The sequence below is a fragment of the Malus domestica genome, chromosome 03, assembly GCF_042453785.1.
Source record: "Malus domestica chromosome 03, GDT2T_hap1".
Lineage (NCBI taxonomy): Eukaryota > Viridiplantae > Streptophyta > Magnoliopsida > Rosales > Rosaceae > Malus > Malus domestica.
Genome location: NC_091663.1, coordinates 7954917 through 7965758, shown reverse-complemented (window position 1 = coordinate 7965758; position 10842 = coordinate 7954917). Strand labels below are relative to the sequence as shown.

General features: G+C 37.4%; 1 protein-coding gene across 1 annotated transcript; it reads left to right on the top strand.

Annotated features, from left to right (window-relative positions):
* Window positions 1-2810: 2810 nt before the first annotated feature.
* LOC108172200 (protein ACCELERATED CELL DEATH 6-like) lies at window positions 2811-5857 on the top strand. The gene is made up of 4 exons (XM_017329479.3): window positions 2811-3718; window positions 3846-4013; window positions 4507-5057; window positions 5381-5857. Exons 1-4 carry the CDS (start codon window positions 3046-3048, stop codon window positions 5501-5503), a joined length of 1515 nt encoding a protein of 504 aa, XP_017184968.2. The 5' UTR covers window positions 2811-3045; the 3' UTR covers window positions 5504-5857.
* The last annotated feature ends 4985 nt before the right edge of the window (window positions 5858-10842 follow it).

Genomic DNA, 10842 nt, shown 5'->3' with positions numbered 1-10842 from the left:
CTCTTGTTGGCCTTGTACATGTTTAATCATCTGTGAAAAACCAAATCCACATAGCCTTGTTGATGTGAAACTAAAGTATGACTTAAAGCTTCACATGTGAATATAGTGACCATATACAACCTATGTGAGTTTTTGAGCCTATTGAAAGTGTGCATTTTTCATACACTCATATTCTTTCATGTGTGATGAACTTATGTGACTTACATCTCTAGAACTTGCGTAACGATCTTTTGAAATGTTTGTCATTTGATTGCATGAACTTGAAAAGGTAGAGGCATTAGGTTTATCACCATGACCCAAATAAGCATGTTTCCTAAAGAGAAATGATATCATTAGATTGCCAATTTGAGCCGTATATATTGAGCCTTTTATTTCTTATCACCAGATATGTCTACCCTTATACCTTTAACATATTTCCTTACCCTTTCCAAGCTGGCTAGTGAGCAATGTGAGATTGTCTTATGAGAAATGTTTGTGAAGTACTTTGAAGGAGTTTGGAAAAAGAATAAGTGTGGGGGTATTTCATGTTTGTATTTAGTTATGTGCAAAATTGATTCAAAATTAAAAAAAATAAAAAAAAAAGAAGAAAAAGAAGAAAAAGAAGAAAAAGAAAGAAAAAAAAAGTATACAAAGTAAATAAAAAGTTTTTTTTTTAGTTTCAGTTTAGGGGTGTGGTTGGAGGTATTAGTAGAGTGGTTGGAGAGCTTGAGTTCTTGTAAATCTCAACAAGAGAATTGCTTGCAATGTAGCTTGGAACTTGTGTTTACCTATCCTTTCATTTCTATAACCCTCTTCCTAAGCCTCATTACAACCAATAAAAGTCCTCTTGATTTAAGTTTTGCAATTATGATTGTGGAGATGAGATCTTTATACAAGCTTATGGTAGATCTTTCACATTTGATTCTTTGAGCGAAACACGTTAAACTAAATATGTGTGATTGAGTGTATGTTCCGTAAGAAGGTCACTAGTTAGCATGTGGTGTTTTAAAAAAAAACTTGAAATTGCATTAGCATGACTATTACACACACTACACTTCATGGATGATTAAAAGGTTATTGCTAACATTTGAATAAGGAAGATGAGCTTGATTAGCTTGTTTGGTACTAGCTAAGGGTCTTGATGATTTGTTTTCTTGAATGAAATTCTATGAGGGTCACATAGGGGGAAGCTATTGTTTTTCATGTTGCTACTTTTTAATATTTTCTTCGTTTTGCTCGAGGACTAGCAAAAGCTAAGTGTGGGGGTATTTGATAAACTCATATTTATATATACTTTACATCAAATTCACTTGTCTTTTCTTAGTTAGTTCCTTATATTTTTGAGCTATTTACTTTGTTTTTGTGTTTTCTAGGATTTGTCAAGCAAAGAAAAGAAAAATAGCACAAGTGGGATTTTAAGTAACAAATTCGTCAAAACTGTCTGTGCAGGTCAGCTGACTTTGGAAGCTAGTTGTGAACAACTCAAAATGAATTAGAGAATGAGCCTTATATGCTTGGAAAGCTACGGATGTCTATTTGTTGGAACATTTCGCGGATTGTTAATATCATTTTTGTAGAAGAAGTTATGGCTGTTTTAACACTGAAAGGTTCACAAGAGACTGGGCAGTTTGTAACTACAATGAAAGCAATAAACCCAATAAAGCTAGCAGCCAAAACTGATGCAGCCAAGAACAAGCCAGTTGATACCTATTCAAATATCAGAGGAAATGAAAATAAAGATGAGGATTAAGTGGGAGTAATTGGCATAAACGCTACCCAAAGAGTTACAATTGTTTTACCATTTCCTCTCACTTATTGCCATCACTAAATGGCTGTTAGTGGGTGAGTTAAGGAGAAGAAAATGGGGCAGCAAGTTAAAAAGGGGAAAGGGTGCAGGTTGCAGCGTTGGAAAAAGAAGAGAAAGGAAAAAAAATAGAAAAGAAAGAGGACAAGGCAGCTTTGCGGAAAGGAAGGAAATGAAGGAGGAAATCTTGGCATTCCCTTCTCTCGGTTTTGTCTTCTCAAACTCATGTCTTTCTTTCGGTTTTATTTGATAATAATGTGTAACTAAATTTTTAGTAGTTAGGGGCTGTTTTGAAGCCCCGGATATGATTGCAAGTTTGTTAGTAGGGACAGCAGGGACAACAACCAGTTTTTGTGACATTTTAAGTAGTTAGATAAAACAATCTTCTGCAGGAAAGACCCTTATTTTCATATGCTACAATTGACAAATCTTAGTGTTAATAAGGAAAATCAATAGGACATTTGTGTGCTACTTTGTGGTGTGCTTTTAATCCTATCAGTCCACTCATGTTTGTTTTGCGCCCCCTCAGGACTTAGAATCGAGGCGTACAATCCCGGCGTCAAGGCACTTTCATATCGACATCTTCGAGTCCTCTCGATGTAGGACCCATTCATTTGTTCATTCAATTTTTATATTATTTCTTTTAGTGTTCTAGATTAGATGTGTGCTCTGAACACGTTCCTTAAATGCATATTCATTATATTTCAATTTATGAATCTTATTTCTTTCTTGTTCTCATGCTTTCTAATATGGCTTCGTCACCTTTGAGTGTCGGCTAGCACGTGCCTACTCTGGTGTTTGGGAGAATATCAGGATCGGGTGTGTCAATATCACTTTTGTATAGATCTACATGTGTTGGTGGGTGCTACTCCTATTAAAGAGATGATACAAATATTATATAAAAAAATGTATTAAGTGTATCATTAGTCTGTTTGTTTTTTAGGTCAGTCAACCACGTTGTCATATATAATAGTTCCGCAACTTGCATTGGAAGGCGACAGTGGTCTTCCATATGGAGGACCCCCTCAAAATGTGCGAGACTCAAGACTCCAAAAATCGTACAGTAAACAAGAGTCATATTTTCTCCGTGGGAAAAGCACCTATGTAGCTAATCTGCAAATTAATGGCTGCTTCAAGTTTAAGACAAGGTGAAATAGCAATGGAGGATGTTGGCTGGAGTTCAAGACCAGAAGATCAAATAACTGGCGAGGGAGGGTGCTCATGAGAACGCTGCAGGACACACCGAGGCAGGCGACACGCGCATGGATCCTATACTACACAGGTATGCAACGATGCCTAAATCAGGAGTAACTTTACAGTGTATTTGCCTCCGTCAAGAGTTTATATGGGCTATGCGCACAAAGTATTTTGCCGGAGCCACATGTGCAATACTTATATGTAATATTCCTGATCAAATAGTATCGCTGGTCCTAAGTAGTGAAAACAAAGTAAGCATCCGTGGGAACACGGTGCTTCACCTTCCTGCAAATACAGGCCACGTGAAGCTTATCCAACTAATTACCGTAAATTTTCCGGGGCTTGTCCGCAAAAAAATTGATGATGGAGAACTTCCGCTTCATGTAGCTGCATCCGCTGGCCATCTATCCGCAGTTCATTGTTTGGTAGACACGGCTCAAGGTGATACGTTTAATGAAAAGGACAGGAGAGGAAACACTGCGTTGCATGTCGCTGTGGAAAATAATCATCAAGATGTGGCTATGTTTTTGGTCGGCAAAGATGGATCCACGTCGCATTCTACAAATAACTTCAGTAAGACTCCCTTGTGCATGGCTGCTGAAACTGCCAATTTTGAACTCGTTAAAGCAATGGTAGCCAACACGCCAAATAGCACAGCAGACGTTAATTCTGGTAATTTTTGGCAAGGATCGAACGGCAATTCAATTCTTCGTAGTGCGATCATATGGAGGAAACAGGGTAAATATTAAGCATTTTGCAGTTACCTTTTTTTCTTTTTGGTGTACTCGTGAGTACTTTTTGTTTTTGGTACATATAGCTAGTAATGAGTATTCTTTTTAAATTTTGGCATGGGGTACAAATATAGCAAAAGGTGGACTAAAGGAAAGTAGTCCAGTGTTCGAGTTGGTCAAGCTCATGTTATGCTTTCTCATCAGTCCACTCTTTTTGCTGGCCGGGGTTGTATACAGGATGTATTTTAAGCGTATAGATTCTCAATGGTGGCTGCCCAGAGCCACCAGAAAGAATTATACAAGTATGGCTCTGTCTTTGCCATTTTCATGTCATCAGCATACAATATTGAAGTAGTCAATAATATTGCTTACTTTGTGGGAATGAGCAAAAATTTCCTACTCAATTGCACATACCATTGGAGCAAGAGCAACGTTTTATCCACGTGGCTCATCAAAATCATTTTCTTACGCTATTGGAGATGCTCTAACTCTTTGTAATATGGCATTATGACAATTTACCTTTCATTTATTTCTCTCGGAAAGGGATCCAGATCCCTTCCTTCTAATCCACCAAATCAGTGGATCCGTGCTACTGAAATTTGATCCAACGGCTAAAGTTATTATAATTATTAAAGTGAGCTCCTGTTTGTAGCCGTTAGATCAAATTTTTAATGGCATTGATCCACTAATTTGGTGGATTAGGAAGAAGGGATCCAGAGAGGATCCCTTTCCATTTCTCTCTTCATAAATACTTATTCTTGACAGAGTTGCTTCTAAAATGCATATGCTACGTAGATCTCCTAGAGACGATATTGAGCAAAATGGATTCAGCTGACCTAATCAATTCAACGGAACAAGAGTGGATGATTCCTCTTACACTTGCGGCTTATATAAGTAACTTCGTGGCGGTACGCGTATTGTTACACAAATTTACTGGATTGGCATACAAAGGTGACGAAAATCAGTTCCTTCCCATACATGTGGCGTCCAAAAAAGGCCATTGCAGGATTGTTGAAGAGTTTCTCAATCATTGCCCCGACTTGAGGGAGTCATGTGACGGTGAAGGCCGGAATATTCTTCATGTTGCGGCCGCGCATGGAAGAGTTAATGTTGTCCAATATATTGTTGGAAAGCGCAATCTTCAAGTGCTTAGCAAGCAAAGAGATCAAAGTGGAAATACCCCTCTACACATAGCCGTCCAAAACTGGCATCCTAAGATTGTCAAAATTCTTTCCCCCTTCCATGCGCATGAGAGAGCCAATTTAAATAGTTTGAACAATGCAGGTATGACGGCATTGGACCTTGCAGAGAAGACCGAGGTAGATAAAGAGATGTTGTTTCGGAGAGTACGTAATTTCTCAACGCATTGTTTCGATTAGTTTCCTTTACCTACACAGTGTGACACTACAACTACCAACAAGTATGTCGTACATAGGAGAGAATTCTACAACGTAATTAATTAACCAGAGGTATATGTCTCCCCTTCTTGCCCCTCTCATTGCATATGAGAGATAAAGAGGGGAGGATATCCTGATTACATACGATTTTTCCTGCAGAAGCTGACCCTTATGGCCTTTATTTTAATAATCGTTTCTCTTGTTTGTCATCCAAGATCTACATATTGATAACAACTTGGTCAAGAACTGAAACTTTCGTTTATTTCTTGCAGAAACTGACACTTATGACCTTGACCTTGGCTAATTCTCCACGATCTGAAGAGCGAACAGCCACCAAAGCAAATCTAGTGATAGAGGATTCTGTTCTGAAGTCCTTGCACAATCTGATAGCCTAATGTTTTCGAAAGAGAGTGTCAATACTCTCCTATTGGTGTCAACGCTGGTGGCTGGTATAACGTTTGTTCAAGGCTTCACAATACCATGTGGATACAGTAGCTCTGGAAATGATGTGGGCACCCCAATTTTTCTTACGCATATCCTATTCAAAATTTTCTTGATATGCAATACCGTGGCGATGTGCGGCTCCATTACTGCTTCAATTGCCCTTATGTGGGCACAAACGCATGACCCTAGTATAATCTATGCTGCCTTGAGGTTTACCTTACCGGCGCCAGGTGTAACGCTTACCATGTTGTCCTCGTCATTCCTGGCTGGTGTTGCACTGACAGTGTATCACGTTTTATGGCTTCGCATCTTTTTTTATGCCATGTGATTTTTCTTCACGGTCTTCATAGTAGTGCTCCTTGCTCCTGTCATGGATGTTAAAGGTTCCTACGTACCTGGCCCAGCACGCGCCTTCTTATTCTTGAACATTAATCTATTGATGTTTGTAAACGGATATAACTCCGACGATGATTCGTCTTATAGATGGATCAATCAAAATTTGTGGTAAGTGTTGAAGATGGCACCAGCCGTTAATCCTGTATTACCGCCAACCTTTTCTTTTCTTGTAATAACTACATTTCTCTAGATAATAGGGACCTCTACTTCCAACTTCCACTACATTTCATTAATTGCTGGGAATTTCTATCATGCAGCTCGACATTAGATTAATATTGAGCAAAGCCTCAAATTTGGATTAATGTAATATTAGGATCATGAATAGAACTTCAGTAAGTGGGCTTTTTAGCCAAAATGGTCCCTGAGATTGAAAATCAATAGAAATGGTCCATGAGATTGTCCACCATCCATTATTTTGGTACTTCCGTTAAAAACTCCGTTAAGTGTCCCGGAGCTCTTGGCCGGAAGTTTGGGCAATTTTCATAGCTTCGTAACTCAATCATTTCATACTATATCAAAATGAAGATAGGAAAGTGTAGAATAAGATTATACCAATTTGGAAGCCCAATGGTTGCCGGAGATGGCCGGAAAATAGCCTGAAAAGTGACTAGTCAGCGGGAAAACTCGCCGGAAACTGGTAAACTTTAAACGTTCATAACTTCTTTAATACTCAACAAAATCGAGTCATTCAAAAACAAAAATAATACTTCTCAACCAGGCAAAGAGAATGGTACCTTTCTTGATGGCTAATTCGACTTGGTTTGGCCGGAAAATGGCTCGAAAGTGGCTAACTCGAGACCAAGACATCCACTTTCGAGCCGTTTTCCGGCCATACCACGGCTATTTAGCCATCCAGAAAGATACCATTCTCTTCGTCTTGTCGAAAAGTATGATTTTCTTTTTTGAATCACTTGATTTCGTTGAGTATTGAAGAAGTTATGGACATTTAAAGTTTACCCAGTTTCCGGCAAGTTTTCCAGTTTTCCCATGGACCAATCACCTTTCAGGCTATTTTCTGAACATCTCTGGCAACCATTTGGCTTCCAAATAGGTATAATCTTCTTCTATACTTTCCTATCTTCATTTTGATATATTATGGGTCGAATTTGGTTAATAAACAATTGAGTTACGAAGCTTTGAATATTGCCAAAACTTTTGGCCAAGAGCTCCAAGACACTTAATGGAGTTTTTAACGGAATGACCAAAATAATGGATGGTGGACAATCTCAGGGACCATTTCTATTGATTTTCAATCTCAGGGACCAAAGTGAGGTGTTATGCAAATCTCAATGACCATTTTGGCTTAATAGCTCAATAAGTTCGCTTAGATAGTAAACTCCAAATCCTAATCAACCCTGTAACAGTTTCGAGAAAATTTATTAGGCTTATTTATTGATTGCCCCTAAAACTATTCTTTGGTCTCACCTTATCCCTTGAAACAGGATTTGTCTTACTTTAACCCTTGAAAGTGCCAAAATCGAGCCATTTCACCCATTTACTTCCACGTTGGCCGATTTGGCATTTTAGAGGTTTACGGCAGTTTGGAAATTTCATATTTCGTCAACCACAATACCTCATCGCTACTAGCATGGTATTAAATGTCCGAAATGCTCTTCCATTTTACGTCCATGAGACAGAATTGACAAAAATAGGGTGAAATAGCTCGATTTAGGCAGTTTTGGAGGTGAGACTAAAAGACGGTTGGCAAATCTATAAATAAACCTATTTCTTATGTGATCTATAAATAAACCTATTTATTATTGATCTTTGATGAACTATTAGATGAAGTTATTTATATTTAATATTGTTGAAACCAGAGATCTCAAGCTGCTTTCCTTAATAAATACGAATAGCTGACTTGACCTACCTTGATCGTAAAATAGAAATGAAATACGAAAAAAATTGGATCCATACCTGCACCAAATGATTCTCAATTCATGTCAAAACTTGGAAGACATTTTAGGGTTTTAGGGCTAACCACATTTCACACCCGTTTTGAAAATCACCTCAAACTTAAATGGTGTAAGATGTATTCTACATTAAAGAGGAACATTGTGTAAGTTTTTTTACAAAGAATAACACTATATTTCAGTGTTTTTTTGTTTTTTTTGTTTTTTTTGTTTTTGGGTACAAAGTAGAAACAAAATTATCTCATTGTTCTTGGACCAATTGGTTTCATGGCTTCATGTATTCTAGCCATGATTTATGAAGAAATAATTTAGTCGGAAACAAGCCCATCAATCATTTCCAGCCCATCGACGAAACCAGTTGCAGAGCTCTGCTCTTTGTGCTCTCTGATCTACCCCTTCCTCTCGTTGCAAGCTCTCTCAATAAGCTTTCACTCTCAGGCTAAAAAGAAATTTGGAAACATCACTTCTTGTTCAGTTTCAGTATACCAATGTATATATATTTCAGTTATGAACAGTGGATTTTTCTGTCGGTGGTCCGAGGCGTCATGTTAGGGTTTAGGGTTTACGGGTTAGTGGTGGCCTGGCTTCCTCCACACACAAAATAGCAAATAGTTCATGACACTGAAATGCAGGAGAACTTTTTTAGTGTGATGGTCACATCTCAATGTTGTTACTAATCCATGTATCATTATATAAATGAACGATGTGATTGGTAATACTATGTGACGGTGTTATAGTCACGCCAGAAAACTTTCCCAATCTAAAAAATTGTATCACACTCTCTGTGTTGGAACCCCCGGAATGAAATGAAGATGAAGCTCATTACTGTGATTTTTGAGGCTTCTATCTTCTGTTAAATCTGTCCTTGTCATTTCTGTGTATATCCTTGCAAGAAATTGGTACCCATCCATTATCCATCAGCTTTTGCTATCTGATGGACTTCTGTTTTTCTTCTTGTCTTTCACGTGTGTGTGTGTGCATGTCCCATATTCTACCACTAGCCTTCGGCTCCTTAAATCTCTCTATCTCGCTCCTTATGTAACGGTATATATATGAAAATTTATACAATAAAGTTTAATATTGGGAGATCATTTCCAAACAATCTTTTTATGCATCTGGACGCTATTCTTTATTTTATACTTGTTGATTTTTTTTTTTTTCCAATCTATTCAATCAAAAAGCTAAATATAAACACAAGTACGCAAAGAAAAGAAAAAAAAAAGATTTGCGATTTTCATTTCCCTTAATATTTGATATTCGTTACATAAGATATCAGCAAGTTAGAATAACTTTAGAGGAATTCTTTCTTTTTCTTCTTTTCAAAGGAAAGAGAAGGTAAATGGAGAACCTTTGATAACAAAAGATGGAAAAGAAAAGGACAGGTGAGGATGAGGTGAAGAGATTTGAAGAGAATATCATCCCTTCACTTTTAAGTCACAATTACAGGTGCATTTTTGCTCACCGTCTTTATTTATCACCGTTAGATGAATTTAATTTTTTTAGATTTAAGTTTATCAAATAAAAAGATCTCAAAATTTAAACTCATTCAATTGTAATACATAGGGTTCCATCACTTAAAGGTGGTGACCAAAAATATTCCGCACTGGCTGGCTCCACAATATGGGTATAGAAGCCCTTGATGCCCCACCCGATGAAAGGTGGATCAATAATTGGAGGGAGTCTCCTTGTCGCAATATCTTTTCTGTTTTACTCCACAGAACATGTGAGACGAACTAAACTAAAAGAAAGTAAATCAAACCCACAAAAAAATGGAGGAATGGTGTGTCTTTATCCCTAAAAGATGGACAAAGATTTTGCGACTTTAGTGCCTTGAGAGCAGTGTGCACTTATCTTCATATCTAAAGTCAATCTCTCACCCTCCTCTTATTTGTGGAGAGCAACACGACTGCTCAGATTCGAGACAGGAGACAACGCCAACAAGAGAAAGGGCTCACTGATTACCATTTTCTCAGAGGGTTTCAAATTGGCTCAAAACCGATCGATTCATAATTAATTGCGTTTGGTTCATGTTTGACTCGTTGAAGCTTGGCTCAAGAAGAAAACAAGCCAAAACTAATTTGGCTCGATTAAGAAACAAATCAAGCTTCAACATGAGTATATTCATCTTGAAAAACTTGTGAGCAACTCATATTTTTTACGAGATAGCTAGCTTAGGCTAGTTCTTTTTTTAATCCCTTTTTGGTAACAATAAAATAACCAAATTGCGCCAATAATTTGATGAGGTAACTTGCCCCAGAACGTTATGAACTTTAGTTTGATTGGTTGGGAATTTTTGTGACAAAATTGCATCATATAAAATGATTTGAAGTCCTTTTCCGACTGTCTTGGATAGCATCGACCATCCTAGATATTAGGGTATAAGATAACAATTGAATCCATTCCAAGGGGCCACCAAGTTTATTTGTCTGTGAAAAATATTACAGATTAATTAAGGGACCCAGAAAAGAACATTTAATATGTGTTTTCTGCTATTCTGCTAAGCAGTAGACTTCATGCCTTAAGACAACTTCGTGGCCAAAAGAAAACAATTGACATTATTTTTCTCCTACAAATTTACCTACAGAAAATGACCACTTTGTCAATTCATATACGTCTTGTGCATAAAAAGGAACCACTGATGCATGGATGGACACGGTGGTAGACCAGCTGGTCTATAACCCAAATATGTCGAACATTTTTGCTATAAGCATTAAATTAGCACATAAAAAACAAGCAAGGTCTAAAAATACAAGCCTCTTCTAGCCCTCATATAATTGTTAATAACATTACTTGACAACGTCTCGCACTAAAAAAAATTCAATTTGTATAGGAATTTGGATTGTTCGACAAAGCAAGTAATCTCTATAAACTTTATTAATTAGCATAGATATATACAATTGATCCACGTGTACGGTGGATCTCGACCACTTCAATCTTAAACTGCACTATAAATAGCAGTTAAGACCCTCACAAGAAGACTCATC